Source organism: Argentina anserina, chromosome 6 (genome assembly GCF_933775445.1).
Source record: "Argentina anserina chromosome 6, drPotAnse1.1, whole genome shotgun sequence".
In the NCBI taxonomy this organism is placed as follows: domain Eukaryota; kingdom Viridiplantae; phylum Streptophyta; class Magnoliopsida; order Rosales; family Rosaceae; genus Argentina; species Argentina anserina.
In genome coordinates this window covers 22,584,274-22,605,345 of record NC_065877.1, presented here as the reverse complement: position 1 = coordinate 22,605,345, position 21,072 = coordinate 22,584,274, and the positions used below count along the sequence as shown (strand labels likewise).

The window sequence follows — 21,072 nt, the reverse complement described above, 5'->3', positions numbered from 1 at the left end:
GCCTACTGCTTGCTAAGGCCATCTATTGTGTCAAAAAATGGACTCGTATGAATGAGCTTCAATTGCCTCAAAACACAATGTTTATTTAAACTATTTTGAAAAAGGAACACTATGTTTGCATTGAAGCAGCCTTGTCGAGAAGTACATGATTGATGGAGTATGAATTTTAACTATATTCAAGTTATCAAATGGAAATTGGTTTCAGGGGTTGAGTTTGGATGGTTTTTCAAGTCTTTAGTTTGATATTTTCAGTACAGTCCAATCTATTATAAATGACTGATACCATTGCTTGCTAATCTGTCAGCCGCTGAAGATTAATTATCGATCTTACATTAGATGGAATAACTTGAATTCCAGATGCGACACCAAAATCCTTGTTTCCAGAGACTTTGGTTCATGTACAATTATGCATAGTACAAAAGACGTGTGTAACTTGGTTCATGTTCTGACAGTTGAAGATGTCATTATATGTGTTCATGGTGTTGAGGTTGATATTGGTTCATTGCTGCACATGCTCCAGCTATGGTTCTGTGTACGGTTGTACGCTAGATGCTCCAAGGGAAGGACTGAATTGATTGTCTGTGGCCATGGTAGTGTCTGCAGGTATTGATTCTCCGTCCTTCCTCTTCGAGTTATATTTGTTGATGTAGCAACAGCCGGCCAGGTTGTTCTTCTATTCATGACCTTGCCGAATCGCAAGTAGCTAATGCTCTTTGTATATTGTAATAGCAGTTCTAAACTCTCCTCCATTTTAATTGAGGTTTTGGCAAATGATTGTTGTTTACCTGTTTTCTTTTAAAAAAGTTATTCTCGTTTCTCAGGGATATTCATAGATGGATTATCTTCAGGTGCATATCTTGTTCCTGTTTTATGACCATTGTCCACATTTACCGATCTGATATATAGATAGTTGGCATTTGAGTTCCTTGCTAGTTACTGAGGCAGGTCAATCATGTCGTCCTGCAGCCATGTTTGTTTCAGGTCGATCATGACTGTCGCACAAGAATTTCCATCACATGGAAGTGAGGGTTTCTCAGCAGTGCGGAAACAAGAAAAACAATCGAGTCCATAAGTACAGGCCCAAGATCCGTACATCTTCTCGCCAAAATTAATCTTGTATAAACATGACGTGTGGATCCAACAAGAAAAACAACACTAGATCGAGTTCACCATGTTCCTAACTTGTCTTCCAGCACCACTTCTTTTGGGTATTTAATCTCACTTCCCAAATGTCTTTCTGTAGTGATTTTTTTTCCCTTCAATTTGGAGTTGACCAAACTTGTTTCTTTCCAATTCTTTTTTTTTAAAGGTAAGGATCTATTATGAAACAAAACAAAAAAAACCCGACAACGAGAGCCATGAAATTAACAAATCCCTTATGGAGGGGCAGAAACAGCATCAGCCACTGAAACATGAGGCAGCTTCAGGCACCAGTCTGAAGGGCATTCCACAAGGTCAGCAGCTTGATTAGTCTCCCTACTGGTCCAAGACCAGTTAATAGAAGAGAAGGATGCAGCTTGGAGTCTACCTTGCCGAAGCAGGAAAGCGGCAGACCAATGCACCACATCCTCCGGGGATTTTTTTAGCTGAAATGAGGCAATTAGCCACAATAAGAGCATAATCCAGGCCCATGGAACGAGCTGATCAAAGACAAAAGTCATAACATGTTTGCCTTACAACGGTTATGACAGATCTTTCCTACTTGAAAGTTGAAAAGGGACAGCTATAGGCGGAAACATTACTGGCTTAAAATGCCGAGAATCTTCAAACATCTTGAGATCTTTGGCGCTTTGCGTACTGGAGAATAGGCTCCTTCACCTGCAGAAGAGGAAATGAAGCACTGAAAGTTTGTCATTAGGCATTATGCTGGTGAATTACAAATATGGCAAAAAAGGGAGTACGGGGTCATATTCACACAAGCTTGTTTTCCTGGAACACTTGCCTTGGGTGGACTGTCTCTATCACCATCATCACAGTGGTTTGTATTGCCATTTGCTCTGGTTTGATCATTTCCGTATGCAAAGCTCTCTCTCAAAACTACTGGCTGCACAGTTGTAGAGAAAATTGTGTTTATCACCAGTTCAGTTGCACCAGAAATTAAGCATGAAATCAAAGGGTTAGACAGGGTAGAAATTTGAGTGATACAGTCTTACCTGAGCCCTGCTTCTGGGAGTGTTTCCCTCCCACTTTGTTTTTGAAGAGTCTGCTCACTATTATTTGGACTATATTCCTGTGAATTAGGCCTTATTTGTTCTCATGCGAGTGAGATCGATTCCAATAGAGTGGATGTCTCTATGGTTACTTCCTGTTAACAAAAGCATTTTGTACATATAAGCTAAACTGCTAATGTAAAGTAACAACCAAGAGGCTTATACTCAGTTTAAATGCTAAAAAATATTTCGGCTTTCTCACCCATTGGATGAACATCTTGATGATTTGACTTGCTTTGAACCACAAGTTCGTCTACAGGTCCAAGGTGAAAAATATCAGAAAGATTTTAGTGTAATGGAAAAATCTCTCGACATGTTTAATAGAATTACCATTGCATCATAATTCAATGCTTTCTGGACTTCCATAAGTCTTTTCTAACATCAGAACGGATAACACGCTTTCCTGGTTTAAACAGTAAATGGTTTCAGCAGTTGGACAAAATGTGATCCAGGATAGATGAGTACAAAACTTTTCAACTTGAACCTGCACAAGTTACTCACCTAGCCTTCCGTAACTTTGGCTTCAACAAAACCTTCTTGTGCCATTTTTTCACCATGTTCTGATTTACTTCTCTTCTGAGCTTGCTCTCAAGCTTTGGAACTGACACATACTGCATGGGAAGAGCATGACACAGTGCCTGCAGTAGAAAAATAAACCCCTCAATGGAAGTGTATAAAATGCTTGTTTTTCACAAATGTATAGGATGTACATATGATATTCATGACAACAGAGAATATTCAATCTTGTACATCAGACTATAGAAATTTTTTCAGGCTGTAAAAAGTTACAGATGAATTAGCAGAAGATTAAGTCCTAGTTATAACTTATAAGGCACGAGTAACGAGATTGATAACTTGATATACAAAAATTGTGACAAGGCACTGAAGGCAGGCATCACAATCACCCATGTACAAGTGGTCATTAGACTTGGGAGTTCTGTCACTAACCAGGATTGCTTGACCATTAATTTCTTGTTTTACCACAATGAATTCATAATCAGACTTCTGCATTGTGAGATTTTCAGGAGGAAAATCAGTTTGACTCCAAAGAGAGATATTATGGACTTGAGATTGAAGAAAAATAAGGGAAAACGAAAACCTTCAGCCTTTTAATGGTGTACGTGTCCCCTCCAGTTTTTGCTAGAGTGCCATCTAGAACAAGCTTGTCCATAATTTCTGTAATATAGCCAAAAAATAACTGTTAACAAACTAATGTTTGTAAAAATATTTTAAAGTACAAATTCACAGTGCAGCAACAGGCCTACATTCATTCTTCAGTTTACCTCCAGTTAGTACTTGCGTAGGAAAATACATATATGCAATCAATAGCTTATACATTAAAGAATCATATATCAGTCTCCAGCAGAGAATTCAACAATTAAAATCATTACCACTGATATATCTGGGAAATTCGAGTGTACATCAGTAATCTTAACAGCGTCGAATCCCGTCGATCAAGATAGCAACTACTGACCCAGCCCTTTGATGGATATCCCTCCTTTGGTGGAGGAGAGAAACATACGAAGTGTTTCAATGACTAAGAATAAAAGAATGAAAGAGATGTACGGGAGACAGTTAAGGAAATTGAATGGAGAAAGTAATAGAGTTAATTAAGGCAATCATGCATGGCCACAAGTTAATTATGAGAGTTGGCTATAAAACTCGTACGCTCATTTCATTCAATAATAAGTTTTGTAGAAAACCAAACCAGTAGAGTTTGAGAAACAGAAAGCCTCACTTTGCGTGAGAGAGAAATCCTCTTGAGAATAATCCAAGAGAGACTAGTTAGCCACAATATTTATTGTGAGATTGAGTATTGTAATCCCATTTTTCATAGTGGAAAAAATTGTTTCTTTTGTTATCTCATTGTGATTACACAAAGCGTGAGAAAAGTCAGATCCTGGGATAACTCATTATCCGTGGGCCTTGTATTAGGCGGTGTTATTTGTAATCTTTCCCAACAAGTGGTATCAGAGCTTCGGCTCTGCACGGTTTAGCTTGTGTCATTCACAATGGAAGAATCAACCTCGACGTCATCACCGACGATGGTTAAATTAACCTCTTCAAATTACTTCATTTGGAAGCCCAGAATGGAGGACATTTTGTACTGCAAAGATTTATTTCAACCTTTGCAAAATGAAGGGGCAAAACCGGCTGAAAAAACTGATGCTGAATGGACATTAATGAATAGGAAAACTGTGGGGCAAATCCGACAATGGATTGACCAGAGTGTCTTTCATCATGTAGCGCAAGAAACAGTTGCGTACACATTATGGACAAAACTCGAGTCCATGTATGAAAGAAAAACAGCTCAGAATAAAGCCTCTACGATCCGACGGTTGGTGAACCTTAAGTATAAGGAGACAAGGAGTGTCTCTGAACACTTGAGTGACTTTCAGGGATTGGTGAATCAACTCACCAATATGAAGATGGTGCTTGAAGATGAAATGCAAGCGTTATTACTCCTTAGCTCATTGCCAGACAATTGGGACACGCTTGTGGTCTCATTAAGTAATTCAGCTCCACAAGGTGTTCTAACATTGGATACAGTTAAAGATAGCTTGTTCAATGAAGAATCAAGGAGGAAGGAGCAAGGGATGCCAATAGAGGCTGAGGCACTTGTCACTGAATATCGTGGAAGAAGCATCAACAAGAGATCCCACATTAGAGACAAGTCTAGAGGTAGGTCAAGGGAAAGGTTCAGAGGTAAGCCGAGGACCAAAAGAGACGTGGAGTGTTATCATTGTGGCGAGAAAGGCCACATGAAGAGAGAATGCAGGAAGCTCAGAAGGGAGCAATCGGGAAATGGTGATGCAAGCAATGTTGCTGCTACCATTTCTCATGGAGATGAGGTCATCTTTGTTTGTGATGCTGGTCATATCAATTTGGCATCACAGGATACCTGCTGGGTTGTGGATTCTGGTGCATCATTCCATGTAACCTCACGAAGGGACTTCTTTACCTCTTATACAAGAGGTGATTTTGGTCATGTGAGGATGGGGAATGATAATACATCCCAGATTGTGGAAAGAGGAGATGTTTCCCTAGAAACAAACACTGGTTGTCGTCTAACATTGAAAGACGTGAGACATGTTCCAGATATGCGTCTCAATCTCATATCCACAGGATTGCTAGACGAAGAAGGTTATACTAGTGTGTTTGGGGATAAGAAATGGAAGCTAACGCGAAGTTCCCTGGTGATAGCCCGAGGCAAGAAGGTAAATACCCTTTATTGTATAGAATCCAAAGTCAATAATGGGTTCGTTAATGCTCTCGGAGAAGACTCCTCATTTGAGCTATGGCATAAACGGCTCGGACATATGAGTGAGAAGGGACTTCGAATTCTGGCCAAAAGAGAGACATTAGCCGGGTTGAAAGGCAAATGTATGTCTCTTAAACCATGTTCACATTGCTTGGCTGGAAAGCAACATAGAGCTTCTTTCTCCTACAAAACCCCACATAGAAGACCAAGTGTTTTGGATTTGGTGCATTCTGATCTTTGTGGTCCAATGACCACGAGTACTCATGGAGGTGCATGGTACTTTGTTACCTTTATTGATGATCATTCCAGAAAGGTTTGGGCATTTGGGCTCAAGACAAAAGATCAGGTGTTTGATGTATTCAAACAATTTCATGCCAGTGTTGAACGAGAAACTGGCAGAAAGTTAAAGTGCGTCCGCACTGACAACGGAGGAGAGTATATGGGAGCTTTCAGACGTTACTGCATCAGTAACGGAATCAGGCATGAACGATCTGTTCCAAAGACTCCACAGCATAACGGAGTGGCTGAGAGGATGAACAAAACTATTGTCGAAAGGGTGAGGACAATGTTATCTCATGCTAAGTTGCCCAAGAACTTTTGGGGTGAAGCTCTACTGAGCGCTGTTGATTTGATCAACCTATCTCTTTCAGCACCATTGAATGGTGAAGTTCCAAACAAGTTTTGGACTGGAAAAGAGGTATCCTACAACCACCTGAAGGTGTTCGGTTGTAGAGCATTTGTTCATATTCCCAAAGATGAAAGATCAAAGCTCGACCCCAAGTCGAAGGAGTGCATCTTCTTGGGATATGGAAATGAAGAATTCGGGTGTAGGCTATGGGATCCTGTCAAGAAAAAGATTGTCAGGAGTAGAGATGTTGTTTTCTTTGAAGATGAGAATATTGAAGATATTCAAAAAGGTACCAACGTGAAGCCTGTCAATCCCAGAGAATATCCAATTAACTTGGATCCAGTTTCTCGTCAAGAGATTCATAGGGGAGATTTAGTTGAAGATATTGGAGATGTAAATAATGAACCTCCAATGAATAATGATCCAGCTGAAGAAGCAGCTGATGAAATGGTTGAAGGTAATGAGAATGAAGAACACGATCCTCAAGAACCTCAATTAAGAAGGTCACGTAGGATACCTAAGCCCCAAACAAAGTATCCTGCAACAGAGTATGTGTTACTCACTGAAGGGAGAGAACCAGAGTCTTATGAAGAAGCTCTGATAAATGACCACAAGGGGGAGTGGTTGAAAGCCATGCAAGAAGAGATGCAATCCTTGCATGAGAACCAGACTTATGAGCTGGTAGAGTTACCCAAAGGTAGAAGAGCACTTAGAAATAAATGGGTGTATAAACTGAAGACTGAAGAAAATAGCTCACGACCAAGATATAAGGCAAGGTTAGTCGTGAAAGGTTTCAGTTAGAAGAAAGGTATCGACTTTGAAGAGATCTTCGCACCCGTGGTGAAGATGTCATCCATCCGGGTCGTACTTGGCTTGGCTGCAAGTCAAAATCTAGAAGTTGAGCAACTAGATGTGAAGACTGCATTTCTTCATGGTGATTTAGAAGAAGAAATTTACATGGAGCAGCCAGAAGGATTCAAAGTCAGTAAAAAAGAAGATCTAGTATGTAGACTAAAGAAGAGTCTATATGGTCTAAAGCAGGCACCAAGACAATGGTATAAGAAGTTTGATTCCTTCATGATTGAGCATGGGTATCAAAGGACTACTTCTGATCATTGTGTCTTTGTCAAGAGATTTCCTGATGATGGGTTTATCATACTACTTTTGTATGTTGACGATATGTTGATCGTAGGACAAAATGGTGACAAGATCAGCAAGTTAAAGAAAGAACTGAAGAAGTCTTTTGCTATGAAAGACTTAGGACCTGCAAAGCACATTCTCGGTATGAGCATCTCTCGTGATCGGGAGAAAAGGAAGTTGTGGTTATCACAAGAAAAATATATTGAGAAAGTATTGGAGCGGTTCCATATGGATAAAGCAAAAGCAGTTGCTACTCCACTTGCAAGTCATTTTAAGCTTAGCTCAAAGCAAAGTCCTACATGTAAAGCAGAAAAGGAGGAAATGCACAAGGTGCCATATGCCTCAGCAGTCGGGAGCCTGATGTATGCAATGGTGTGTACAAGACCCGACATAACACACGCAGTTAGTGTTGTGAGTAGATTCCTGTCTAAACCAGGAAAAAGAGCACTGGAGTGCGGTAAAGTGGATTTTGAAATATCTCAGGGGGACTTCCAAAATGAGTTTATGCTTTGGAAGTGGAAAACCTGAGCTGGTCGGCTACACAGATGCAGATATGGCTGGAGATATTGATTCCAGAAAGTCTACTTCTGGATACCTGATTACTTTTTCAGGGGGAGCAGTATCATGGCAATCGAAGCTACAAAAGTGTGTCACTCTGTCTACTACAGAGGCGGAATTCATAGCAGCTACATAAGCTTGTAAGGAAATGCTATGGATGAAGCGGTTCTTGTATGAGTTAGGTCAAGAACAACATAAGTACATTGTGCATTGTGATAGTCAGAGTGCAATCCACTTGAGTAAGAATTCGAGTTTTCACTCGAGGTCGAAACACATTGATGTGCGATATCACTGGATACGTGATATGTTGGAATCCAAGCAGTTACAGCTTGAGAAGATTCATACTGATGATAACTATTCAGATATGATGACAAAGTCCTTACCTAAGGACAAGTACGAGTACTGCAGACAAGCAGCAGGAGTATTCAATCTCTCCACTTAAGTCGGGAGGGGGAGATTGATGGATATCCCTCCTTTAGTGGAGGAGAGAAACATACGAAGTGTTTCAATGACTAAGAATAAAAGAATGGAAAGAGATGTACGGGAGACAGTTAAGGAAATTGAATGGAGAAAGTAATAGAGTTAATTAAGGCAATCATGCATGGCCACAAGTTAATTATGAGAGTTGGCTATAAAACCCGTACGCTCCTTTCATTCAATAATAAGTTTTGTAGAAAACCAAACCAGTAGAGTTTGAGAAACAGAAAGCCTCACTTTGCGTGAGAGAGAAATCCTCTTGAGAATAATCCAAGAGAGACTAGTTAGCCACAATATTTATTGTGAGATTGAGTATTGTAATCCCATTTTTCATAGTGGAAAAAATCGTTTCTTTTGTTATCTCATTGTGATTACACAAAGCGTGAGAAAAGTCAGATCCTGGGATAACTCATTATCCGTGAGCCTTGTATTAGGCGGTGTTATTTGTAATCTTTCCCAACACCCTTTACCCGGGAAAGAAACGTTTCACCCATGATGACAATTTAGTTTAAAACTCTAAATGCACATGTTCATCATAAACCTTAGAGATATGAAAATCTACCTCAATAAATTTGAAAGCTCAGACATCTATCTACACAACTCGTTAAATACGGGCGAACTGGACTCCTTGGTGACCTTCTGTGGGAATGTCTAACAGGGGAACGTGACCGGCTTCGATTACGGTACCTATCCCTGGCACCATCTCTTCCATTCCTGGACCTCCAATCCACCCCTCTTCCACCATCCCGAGCACCTCTACCATTCGACTCTCTTGACCTTTCACGATCCAAGTCACGTTCTCGATATCTGTCACGATCACAATACCTATCCCTGTCACTTGAACCACTTCTCCCTCTACTCTCATTTTCCTTCTCCTGCTGTTTCCTCCGTTCTTCTGCTTCTTTCTCCCTAGCTGACTTTTCTTCTTCCCTTGCTTTCTCCTTAGCCGCCTGAAACATGAAATCAATGTCCTTCAGCCATAGAAAAAAAAGAATAAACTCTTTCACTTCTTAAGTTTCCTACTCCATTATTCAAGTGACTCACCTTATACTCAGCAATAAAATCCCGAACCATGCCATAACCAATATGCTGCTTCCCCGTAACATGAGATTGAATCCTCTCTAAAGCATCATTGGCTACAAGAAATGAACCACAGATCTCACAGAGAGCCATTTTTTTCTCCTGTGGAACCATTAATGATTGAGCATTCGGTGGCTGTAGAGCCAAGACTGTCTTCTCAACATTAAGCACATCCACCTGCCAGAAGGGATAAAAATAATCAGAACTCGAATGTATCTGATTATTATATGGTAATCACTGTACAACACATAACTAAGAAGAGATTTGTGTGCATCTTCTTCTGGATCTTGAGTATCATCCGTAGCTGTACATTTACAGGATATATCATTATCTTAATCTTACTACATGGGAAAACACAAAGAAATGAGATGTAATATCACTCATGAAATTATCTACCTAACGGATGCCATTATCTTCCGTTAGCTCAGAGTCCAAGTTAATAAAATGCTTTTTAATATCATTCTCATGTGCTGATTGGTCAGCTAAGTTATACATGGTTGATTAATTACCTTCATCACTCATGCAATTATCTTCCTAACCGATGCCATTATCTTCCTGTGGTTGATGCTTAGGTGCCAGAGAACCTTATTACTTTGACCACCAACTCAGACCAAAGGTATCAGGAAACGAAACTATAGTCTGAAGGATATATCCTACCAGCAGGAGCAACTATATATTGGTTCTATTGTGATTGGTTAACCTATACATTGTAACAAGACAAATCAGGCCTATCTGTGTTGGCATCATTAAGTGAGCTAAAAGCTCTAAGACAAAGTAGATGTGAGTTGAGTTCATAAAATGGTTTTACCTCACTGTCAGAATCAGAAGCGTCATCCATTGCATTGAGTCAACTCCTAAGCTCACTGCATCATCTTGAATATCATCATTTTCATCCTCACAGAGATCAAGAACACTCATTACCTGTAAAGATACCAAGCTAAGTAACTTAATCCAGCACATGACTGGCGAATCCTGCTATTTTCTAGCCTTCCAAATTAAAATCCCTATTCCTTACCTTGACAACTAAGACAAGATGCTTGCTGTTTATATTCCCAACCTCCATTTTCAAAGAATTCTTGGTCCATAAGTTCCGAGTTTCTTCTTCTTTGCAGCCTCTGAAAAATGGAGGCTCATATTCTGGTGGCTGCAAATTCAGATAAAGTGTCACCTTTTGGTACACAAAGCACATTGAAGAATAGAGAGTATCAACAAGACAGATGGAATATGAAGAAAGAAATTATAAGGGGGTAATACTGTCACATCATCATAGTATATGAGTTTCATCAGTTGAAATGTCACCTTTTGGTACACAAAGCACATTTATTTGTGCTGAAACAAAAACAAATTAACTAGTTTACATCTGATGCCAATAACACAAAGGATTATAGAAATGCTCGCACGAGAGCTAGTAATGTAGACAGCTGTGCATTAACTAAAACCAATTTACCTCTTCTGGCATTCTATCCAAAGTTCTCATCAGCTGAACCAGTGTGCGGAGCATTCTACACACCAAACTCCTGCACATGAAACAGTCTCACAAATTCAGAAATAAGAACACAAAGAACAGGATGAGGATGAAATCTGGTTTCACATTCAACCACTATTGACATACAACTACAATGATCAAATTGTTATAATCCAGCGTAAAATGTGGTGGATAATGTAAACATTGAAGTTTGTGGTAAGATATGGTGATAACCTAAACGAATAAGCGCCATCCTCTAGTTACAATTACACAGTTGGGACAGAAACAAAAGCGTTTTCAGGTACTTCTCCTGCAAAGCGTCGTATAAAGCTATCAATATATTCAACAACAAATTACCTGTAAGTCATAGAAAACTCTGATTCACACCTTTCACAGCAAAACACAAGAGTATTCAGACTCCAAATTCACATAACCGTTGCCCAATTTCCTCATTGCAAGTCATAGAAAACATAAGGCCTATCAATTAATCATGATAATCTAGGGTTTCCTCAACCAAATTGTCTACTTGTCTCAAAAATTCAATTGAAATAGAAATCGGTAAATGTAGGAAGAACGGCTAAGATTACCACGACTATACATCGGTTAGTTACCAGAAGAAGCGAGTCCTGCTCGGTAATCTCCTCCTCCTTCAGTTTTTGAGCCACAACCTTCAAGTAATTAGAGAGAGAGAGAGAGAGAGAGAGATTAGCTGACTAATACTTATCTATGAATTTCAAAAGCTGTTTGCGAAGTTGCTTTCTTATAAGTGCTTTTAGTAGCAAAATGTTTAGTAAATCAAACGAGCTTGTGCTTTATGTTTACAGAATGATCATTTTGGACATGAAATAATTACTTGGCTTAATTGTTTATTGGGGCTTATTGCATTTATTTTTAGTAGAATAGCTGTTTGCGAAGTTGCTTTCTTATAAGTGCTTTTAGTAGCAAAATGTTTAGTAAATCAAACGAGCTTGTGCTTTATGTTTACAGAATGATCATTTTGGACATGAAATAATTACTTGGCTTAATTGTTTATTGGGGCTTATTGCATTTATTTTTAGTAGAATAGCCGATTGTAGTTTGCATGCAACATGGACTTTGTAACTCCACATCATTACTACAATTAAAGCTTAGTAGTTAGTACATCACTAAGCAATTAATTCATGGGCAAGGGATCTCCTCTCTCTTTTGATCCTGATGGCCATGGTGCTTGGCATTTTCCAAGGGGAGATGGCCATGGGAATGACGAAATATACCAATGCATCTCGTCCAAGATGTTGCGACAGGAGGATTATTGCTTTCTCTTGGTGACTCTGATAATTCGATGGGGTACGTTTAAAACCAACAAAGAGAAAGACCTATCTATTCAACAATGCTTGCAAATTGGTAAAACATAACTAGTACAATCTAGCTCTAGATAGATATAGCACCCTAATTACAAGTTAATATCAATTTTAATTGTTATAATATACTACTAGATAATTTTAATTGTTATAAACCAATTACCAATGCTAGCTAGAAGCTTTGGTTTCATCATCAATTTTTGGGCATGGGGTGTCCTTGATATTCTTATTTACCCTGTCCACTATATCGAAGGCACCACCGGTTTTCAAATTTTACAATCACAGTACGAGATTTCCTCCATTCCTACATTTCAGGACCTACGGTGAGATACACAACATACCCAAAGTCAACTCTACCTATTTATTATTTAGAACAGCTAGTATTGAATTTGTAAAATTTAAACCACACTTTCGGCTTAATGATCCACCTTCTCCGTTGCAAGTAGTTGTATATAGTAACGGTCACCAAACTTAAGAATCACAAAACACGTATATACTTCATTTAGTCCTCAAATTCAACTATTCTAATATCTAAGATTGAAGGTTGTCTTCAAGGTTGGAGATCAATGGAAATATTTCATGAAAGTCTCCCACTTGAGCCAATCTCAATGGAAATTCGTAGACTTGCCGGAGTGGCAAATTATCAGTCAACCTAATCAGTAATCACCAAACAATGGTTACATACATCGTATAAGTATGGACGCAGTTCTTTCTCGATCATAGCTAGCTACTTTCATCAATCTCTCCATTGATCATATCAATTAATTGCAACACCGTTCAACAATGACTGAAGCTTTCGTTTCTATGCTACTAGACAAATTGCAACACCGTCCAATATTTTATAGATATCGAGGTAATCCTAGCCTTTCATTTATGGAAGCAAGTAGACAGAATTCCTAGCCATCAGATTTCTTTTTCTTTTGTAAGGAAGCCATCCGTTTTTTCTTACTGTCAACGTTTGTTGACTAAAGAACGTATGACATAAAATGAGTTAAAAATTTTAAGTTTTTCACCCTAAAAGAAAAAACCCGAGTGAAACTTTGGCATCTCCGGTGAGTTTTGGGTGTGACCGGATGGGTGTTCTAGTCATGAAATCTTAAAAGAGTTTTTGTCGTGAGATATGAGATTAGGGGAGCCGAGAGCCATACCCCCTTTTGAAGGAAGGTGACTGAGCCGGACTCCGTCAATTTGACAGCCTTATGCGCCGCGATTTCTTCAATTTCTCTTGAATCACATATGCAATCGAAGTTGAGGATACCGGAGAGGAGGAAGCATGCACCAAGATCGTACATTCCATAGTAAATTGATGAACCCAGAAAATTAGGGTTTTGAAAATTGGGGAAAATGAGAGAATGGTGGAGTCTTTTTGGGTTTGGAACTAGAATGGAACATGAAGATTTAAGAATTGAAGAAAGGAATAGAACACAAAATTTGGTTTGGAAAATGACGCTTAGAATCAGAAAAAGGAAGAGTCTAATTGAATTTAATAAGGGAGAGGGAGATGGTGGCTAAGCCACCGTATAGGGAGAGCATCGGCATAGATAGGGTATGTGAGGAGATGGTAAGTTTTATTTCATTGTTTTTATCTTGTTTTTGGATAGGCTCTGAATAGACGGAGGCTAACTAAACATTTTCAAAGAGTGCCATGTGTCGCTGGTGTCTGCACACCACTGAAGCACCAAATACACTCCCCAAGTTCAAATGATTTAGACTCGTCATATTTCATTTAGTGGTTGGAACCCATTGCAAGCTCCTCAGAGACTCCAATATATGGGTCAACCCAATTGGTTAATGGGCTGGGAGTTTCTAAATTTTGGTTGCCTGATGACACTTCACAAAATGTCGGTTTTATGTTCTAAGATGAAATCAAAACCTTTTGAAGTTTCAATAGAGATTGATGCCAACGATTATCATTTGAAAGCTCATTGTGAGAGTGAACAAAAGATAGTCATGTATTGCTTCTACTAATTTAACACTTCTAAGGTCAGTATTTTAATACTCGGTCATATTATTATAGATCTAATCAACAGTTGAGTTGTATAATGAGTCTCAGTACTTATTATGTTATTAACACGTATAATAAATACAAATTATCTTAATAGAAAAATATATATGTCGATAATGTCAGTGGGGGTTCACAATTCACTGCCAATAATGTCAGCTTAAGAAGCAAGAAATGTGTCGTAAATTGAAGAGGTGTTAGTTAGTTTTTGGAAGCAACTCTAGTACGGCATTTCTTTACCTCCAAGCCAAACCAACGGCCGATGGTACCTCCACGTGAGGTGGGAGCCCTCAATGAACGGTGGAGAAGGGACGGGGGTGTAGGTGGGCTGTGTGTACGACCACAGGGATGGGTTCAATGGTCAATCACCAATCCATCACCCAAAACAAGTCCCTTCTTAGCCTTCCTTTCAGGTCCATTTAGGGTTTCATTTTTTTTTTCCGCCAAAATATCAAAAGCTTCAACCTCCAAGCCCATCAACTTGTTCTTCCTCCACCTCTCATTTTTCAAATTCTCCTTCTCTCTCTCTCTTTCCTCAATTTCGAGAATTAAAATATAATTCGAATTTCGAGCGTTGCGGAGGCCATTGCTCTTTTCGTTTGGGGTAAGTGGATTTTATCTCTTTTCGTTTTCATTTCGTGTTCTGTAATTTTAGATCTTGGCTTTGCTATTTTATCTGTGTTCCTGCTCTCTCAATTTTGGGAACTTTTTAGGGTTTTATCTCTGGCCAATTCAATTTTTTTCTGGGTTTTTATCATCAGGAATCGTTAAGTATCGAACTTTATGAACTATATTGATGGAAAATTGTGTTTGAGGGTTTTAGAGTTTGGTTTGGGTTGCCGCCGAAGCCCAATTTTTCGTAGTTTGCAGAACCACAACTAATTCATCAGAATTCTCAAAGTACAATTGGGTTTCAGGTTTTGAGTTTTTAGGCTGTTTGTACTTGCATAATGTGCAACTCACGTGTTTCAGAGTTTAAAGACAACAATTGTTGTGTGCTTGTATGTCAGACATGGATTCTATGGTTTTCTCTTCGTGTTCATTTTCTCGTTAGTGGCAGTACTAGAAGGAAAGCAATGCTTCACTTTTAAAATAGAGCATTTTGTTTTCAAATTGTTCTTTTCATTTATAGGTTTCCATTTTTCAGTTATTTATGTTGCAATGTAGTTGACGCATACATTGTTGTAGCTATACAGATTCGTACTGTTATGTTGTGGTTATACTAGGTGATGTAATATTTGGAAGAGTTTGTTCTTTGTTGTGTTATAGTTAGTTTCATAGAAAGGAGCCCTGAAAGGAACATGGATGTGAGTGGTGTGGAAATATATACAGATCAATGTGTTGTTTGCGGTTTACTTTTGAATTGTCATCGGCTTTAAGTTGATTTTGCTTTTGTGTTAGCAGAGAGATGGCTGTTCCCTAGACAAATAGGTGGTAGTATGTTCATATAGCCAGATTATGTCTGGCTTTTTGTCAATATGCTGGACGTGTAGATGTTTCTCAATGAATATGTTTAGCACTGCAATCCTGGGATTGCAAATGGTTAGGTAGTGTTTATGACTGATTAACATTACAGGACAGCATTAAGTTGAGAATACCTGTGCACTGATTAGTTTCTTGGCCCCGATTCCACTGACTTTCCCTAAAGTATATTGATTTCTAAATTTCACATCTGATGCTGAATTTCATCATTTTTTTTTTTTGTGAATATACTTTTTCTCTGATTTCTAGATCAAATTGTCGGGATGTTCTCCACTTGCAACTTCTTATTTACTAATTCTGTTTCAGGGTTGCACTTGCTTGCTTGGAGATGGAAACTCCTGCCGCACCAACAGATAATAATGGCGTCCTTTTGGACACCCAGCCAAGTAAGCGCAGGAGAAAGAAGTCTGTTGTCTGGGAGCACTTCACAATCGAAACTGTTGGGGCCGGATGTAGCAGGGCTTGTTGTAACCAGTGCAAAAGGTCTTTTGCATATATTACTGGTTCAAGGATGGCAGGCACAAGCCACTTAAAACGACATATTTCGTTGGGAATTTGCCCAGTAAGCCGCCAGAAAAACCAAATGACTGGCTTCAAAGCTGATGGTACTGATGTTCCAAAACGACGCTACACTAGAGCACATGCAAGCTTCTCTTTTGATCAGGACCGCTGCAGCCATGAGATTGCTAAGATGATAATCATGCATGATTATCCACTTCACATTGTAGAGCAACCGGGGTTTATAAATTTTGTGCAATCCCTTCAACCTCAGTATAATATGGTATCATTTCATACTATTCAAGATGAATGTGTGGCTATTTACCATAGAGAGAAACAAAGCCTTTTGAATCTTATCACTGGATGCCCTGGACGGATCAGTCTCACGGTGGACTTGTGGACTTCAAATCAGAACCTGGGCTACGTTTTCCTAAAAGGACACTTTGTTGATAGTGACTGGAATGCATACAGTCTGATCCTCAACGTGGTTATGGTATCATCTCCAGATTCAGGTGACACCTATAGTCAAGCTATTTTGACTTGCCTGTCTGATTGGCATGTGGAGGGTCGATTGTTCACTATTACACTTGACCAATCCCTCTCCAATGAAACTGTAATTGGAAATCTGAAAGGACTCCTTTCTGTCAAGAACCCACACATGCTCAACAGTCAGTTATTGATAAGAGATTGCTATGCTCGTGTTCTCGGTCGTTTGGCACAAGATACCCTGGGGGCATTGAGCGAAGTAATCATGAAAGTTCGCGAAAGCGTTAAGTTTGTGAAAACTTCCGAAACGCATGAAGACAATTTTGTTCAGCTGAAGCAACAGCTTCAAGTTCCGAGCACGAAAATGCTTTCAATTGATGATCACACTAAATGGGACACAACGTACCATATGCTAGTGTCTGCTTGTGAAATGAAGGAAATATTTGCTTGCTTGGATACAAATGATGCTGATTACAAGATAACTATATCATTGGAAGAATGGAGTCAGGTAGAAACTCTATGTACATATGTGAAGTACTTGTTTGATGCAGCTAATCTTGTGGCTGATCCAGCATGCCCAACTGCAAATGTGTTCTTCCCAATTTTATCGCAAATTCAAGTTGAACTGATGCAGGTGGCCATGAGTGAGGACTCCTTTGTCAGCTCTTTGATCAGACCTCTATATGAAAAGTTTGATAGGTATTGGGAAAACTGTTGCCTGGTTTTAGCAATTGCTGTGATTATGGATCCAAGGTACAAAAGGCAATTTGTAGATTTCACCTTATCTAAAATTTATGGTGAAAATGCTGAGAATTGGATTAAACTAGTCTATGATGGACTTCATGAACTCTTCCATGAGTATATGATGCAAATGCTTAGTCTACCGGGAACATTAATGGACGAAGGGATCATCAAATCTGACCCACCTGAAGCAGCAGAAGCATCTCATGAAGAAGCTGCAGATGGGATTTCAGAGTTTGATATATATCTCTCTGATATCACAGGTGGCCATCAAATGAAGTCAGAGTTAGAGCAGTATCTTGACGAGTCCATTCTGGCCCCCCAAGGGCAAGAATTCGATATTCTGGGTTGGTGGAAAGAGAAAAGTACAAAGTTCCCAACACTGTCAAAAATGGCTTCTGATGTTCTGTCCATACCAATCTCCACAGTTGCCGCCGATTCTGTTTTCAACACCGAAATCAAAAGAATGGACAGTTACCGTACTTCGCTGGGTGCCTCGAATATCGAGGCTCTCATATGTGCCAAGGATTGGCTACGACATGGACCATTCCTAGAACCAGAACCACAGCCACTTGAAGTGTCTAATGACATTGTCAAGGTGGAGTTTTAGACATGAGGTTTAATTTCTTCTTCTTGGTAGAACCTTGATTTGAGTTCAGTTCTGCCTTATGTTTCATTCGGTACAGGATGCTGACAGTTCCAAGTTTCATGTTCCACTAGTATAGAGAATTGTTTACATTCTTGGATTTAGCGAATCATTCTATAAGAAATTAATTGGGGTCTCTATTTCTTCTGTTGTAGTCTTAGAAAGTAGCCTATTTATGAAAGACTTCTCGGATGAGTCTTGTAAAATCACATCATGTAATGAAAATTTAGACCGAGTAGTGCAGACTTTGTTCCCATTTTAGCACTTGCAGTTCAACTTGGAATGACTCTGCTCTTCTTTAACCTCCATGAAAATTGTCTTTCCGGCAGCTTTGGCTGCAACCCAGTTTCATTCCTTAGAAAACCGAGTGATTTATGTCTTTGAGAACTGCAAATCCATCGACCAGCTGAAGCAAATGCATGCCCAGACCATTAGCACAGGTTTCGCATCGGACCCAGCTGTGCTAGGCAGAATCACTGTCTTGTGCTGTAGCCATGAATTTGGTGACATGAAGTATGCCCCCGCAAGGTGTTTGATAGAATTCCTGAACCAAGTGTTTTTATCTGGAACACCATGATCAAGGGGTATAGTAGGTCACATTGCCCCCATTATGAGATATCTGTGTATGCAGCAATGCTGAGGATGGGTACGGAGCCCGACTGCTTTACGTTCTTGTTAAGGGGATTTACTCGCGAGATTGCATTGGAATGGGGGAGAGGGTTCTATGCTCATGTGTTGAAGTTTGGTTTCGGTTCTATTGTTTTCGTACACAATGCATTGGTGCAGATGTACTGTATTTGTGGTCAGGTTGATATGGCACGTGGGGTTTTCGACCTGGTGAGTGAGAAGGATGTTGCTACTTGGAATGCAATGATGTCCGGGTACAATAAAATCAAGAAGTTTGATGAGTCTTGGAAGCTTTTCTGTGACCTGAAGAAGAAGGGAGTGTTGCCCACTTCGGTCACATTTGTCTCGGTACTTACAGCTTGCTCCAAGTTGAAGGATTTAGATGCTGGGAAGCAGGTTCACGACTACCTCAAGGAGTGCGTGATTGAACCTAATCTGATTTTGGAGAATGCTTTGGTTGACATGTATGCTGATTGTGGAAAGATGGATGTTGCAGTTGAGATTTTTGAGAATATGAAAAGGAGTGATGTAATCTCTTGGACGAGCATTGTTAAGGGGTCTGCAATTCAGTACAAGTTGATTTAGCTCGAAACTACTTTGATCAGATGCCAGACAGAGACTATATTTCATGGACTACAATGATTGATGGATACGTAAGGGTGAACCGGTTCAAAGAGGTTTTGGAACTCTTCCGTGAGATGCAGGCATCAAATATAAAACCAGATGAATATACCATGGTAAGCATTCTTACAGCTTGTGCACATCTTGGAGCACTAGAACTCGGAGAATGGATAAGAACTTACATTAACAAAAAACAAGATAAAAAATGATACTTTTGTGCGAAATGCTTTGTTAGACATGTATTTCAAGTGTGGAAATGTTGAGAAAGCTGTGAAGGTATTCAATGCAATGCTTCAAAGGGACAAATTTTCCTGGACAGCTATGATTCTTGGCCTTGCTATTAATGGACATGGTAAGGAAGCTCTTAACATGTTCAGTCAAATGCTGAAATCTGCAGTAGCCCCGGACAAGGCTACATACCTTGGTGTTCTTTGTGCGTGTACTCACTCTGGCATGGTTGATGAAGGTAGAAACTATTTCTCTAGTATGAGCACCCAATATGGGATTGAGCCTACCGTTGAGCATTGCGGGTGTATAGTAGATCTTCTGGGTCGAGCAGGGTGCCTTAAAGAAGCTTATGATTTTATACAGCGTATGCCAATAGAGCCAAACTCAGTTGTATGGGGTGGGTACTCTTCTCAGTGCCTGCAGAATGCATAAAGATGCAGAACTGGCTGAAGTGGTGGCAAAACAGATACTTGATTTGGATCCAAATAATAGTGCTGTTTATGTTCACTTATGCAATATATATGCAGCTTGCAACAAATGGGAAAGTTTCCGCAAGGTAAGGCAGACGATTATGGATAAGGGGATCAAGAAGACTCCTGGTTTTAGTTTGATAGAGGTGGATGGTGATGTTCATGAGTTTGTAGCCGGGGATGGCTCACATCCTCAATCCGAAAAGATATATTCCAAGTTGGATGAGATGATCAGAGACTTGAAATCTGCAGGGTATTCACCTGATACGTCTGAAGTTTTTCTTGATGTAGGGGAAGAGAATAAAGAGAGTTCAGTTTATACGCACAGTGAGAAGTTAGCAATTGCATTTGGATTGATTAGTTTAGGACCTGATGTGACTATTAGAGTCACATGGCCAAGCTGGTTTCCAAGGTGTATGATAGAGAAGTAATTGTTAGGGATGGAACACGGTTCCACCATTTCAGACATGGCTCTTGTTCATGTCAAGATTATTGGTAACAACTGAACAATTGTTGTTAGATTTATCGCCACACTGAGCCATCTGCCACGCAAGATGCCTAGATCTTATCACATATGGCCCATATCCAAGAAAAAGAGTTTAAGCAGTCTGCAGGTAATTTGAAGAGATTATGAGAATGACCTATCATGGCTAGAAGCCTTGAACTCCTAGAATAGGGATGGCAAAAATACCCAGCCAGCGGGCAGGATACCCACGGATATTCGACTCTAAAGGGAGAGTGTTTCGGGTAACGGGTACGGAGATTCCGCTATTCGGATACCGGAATAGAATAAGGGGCGGAGATGGTATTTTGATCTCTATCCTCATACCCACCTAATAATATATTATATAACAAACTACTTAAAAGTATCAGACAACAATTTAATTTACAAATAACTCAATACTTAATTTGATAGAGCAAATAAGGATCAAATTTATAAATAAGTACCAAATGATGGCAAGTTGCCACATGTCATAAAATATTTTACTTTTTTACCCCTCTTTGACCCATAGTGTTTGCTAATATCAATGACGAGATTATCTGCTATTGTCGATTATAAAAATTAACTGCTACTGTCGAGTTAAAAATCAGCTGTTACTGTCGACTTGGA

General features: G+C 39.5%; 4 protein-coding genes and 1 long non-coding RNA gene across 10 annotated transcripts; 2 read left to right on the top strand and 3 right to left on the bottom strand.

Annotated features, from left to right (window-relative positions):
* Nucleotides 1–2,282: 2,282 nt before the first annotated feature.
* On the bottom strand, nucleotides 2,283–3,655 carry LOC126799107 (uncharacterized). Its single transcript, XR_007672594.1, has 6 exons — nucleotides 3,602–3,655; nucleotides 3,310–3,386; nucleotides 2,712–3,215; nucleotides 2,541–2,613; nucleotides 2,413–2,463; nucleotides 2,283–2,305 (listed from the first exon to the last, which is right to left on the bottom strand). It is a non-coding gene; the product is annotated as an uncharacterized LOC126799107 (long non-coding RNA).
* A 5,082-nt stretch (nucleotides 3,656–8,737) lies between these two features.
* LOC126799106 (meiosis-specific protein ASY1-like) lies at nucleotides 8,738–11,221 on the bottom strand. 6 transcript variants are annotated; one of them, XM_050526227.1, is made up of 6 exons: nucleotides 11,178–11,221; nucleotides 10,803–10,872; nucleotides 10,371–10,499; nucleotides 10,164–10,276; nucleotides 9,618–9,659; nucleotides 8,738–8,753 (listed from the first exon to the last, which is right to left on the bottom strand). In XM_050526227.1, exons 1-5 carry the CDS (start codon nucleotides 11,186–11,188, stop codon nucleotides 9,650–9,652), a joined length of 333 nt encoding a protein of 110 aa, XP_050382184.1. In that variant the 5' UTR covers nucleotides 11,189–11,221; the 3' UTR covers nucleotides 8,738–8,753; nucleotides 9,618–9,649. The 6 variants fall into 6 exon arrangements, 1 of the variants encoding a protein (XP_050382184.1); XR_007672590.1 differs by lacking the exons at nucleotides 8,738–8,753; nucleotides 11,178–11,221 and adding exons at nucleotides 9,865–10,055; nucleotides 10,655–10,684 and having other exon boundaries at nucleotides 9,616–9,659; nucleotides 10,803–10,874; XR_007672591.1 differs by lacking the exons at nucleotides 8,738–8,753; nucleotides 11,178–11,221 and adding exons at nucleotides 9,865–10,055; nucleotides 10,655–10,684 and having other exon boundaries at nucleotides 9,616–9,659; nucleotides 10,164–10,218; nucleotides 10,803–10,874.
* LOC126797082 (uncharacterized) lies at nucleotides 8,754–9,605 on the bottom strand. The gene is made up of 3 exons (XM_050523764.1): nucleotides 9,594–9,605; nucleotides 9,320–9,532; nucleotides 8,754–9,225 (listed from the first exon to the last, which is right to left on the bottom strand). The coding sequence occupies exons 1-3, from the start codon at nucleotides 9,603–9,605 to the stop codon at nucleotides 8,839–8,841; spliced, it is 612 nt and encodes a 203-aa protein (XP_050379721.1). The 3' UTR covers nucleotides 8,754–8,838.
* Nucleotides 11,222–14,588: 3,367 nt separating the features above from the next.
* On the top strand, nucleotides 14,589–18,153 carry LOC126798244 (zinc finger BED domain-containing protein DAYSLEEPER-like). Its single transcript, XM_050525151.1, has 2 exons — nucleotides 14,589–14,766; nucleotides 15,951–18,153. The coding sequence occupies exon 2, from the start codon at nucleotides 15,973–15,975 to the stop codon at nucleotides 17,977–17,979; it is 2,007 nt and encodes a 668-aa protein (XP_050381108.1). The 5' UTR covers nucleotides 14,589–14,766; nucleotides 15,951–15,972; the 3' UTR covers nucleotides 17,980–18,153.
* Nucleotides 18,154–18,264: 111 nt separating this feature from the next.
* Nucleotides 18,265–20,426, top strand: LOC126798243 (putative pentatricopeptide repeat-containing protein At3g15930). Its single transcript, XM_050525150.1, is given in 5 exon segments — nucleotides 18,265–18,535; nucleotides 18,538–19,219; nucleotides 19,222–19,451; nucleotides 19,453–19,890; nucleotides 19,892–20,426. Coding segments are annotated over 5 exon segments (2,064 nt in total). The 5' UTR covers nucleotides 18,265–18,322; the 3' UTR covers nucleotides 20,393–20,426.
* The last annotated feature ends 646 nt before the right edge of the window (nucleotides 20,427–21,072 follow it).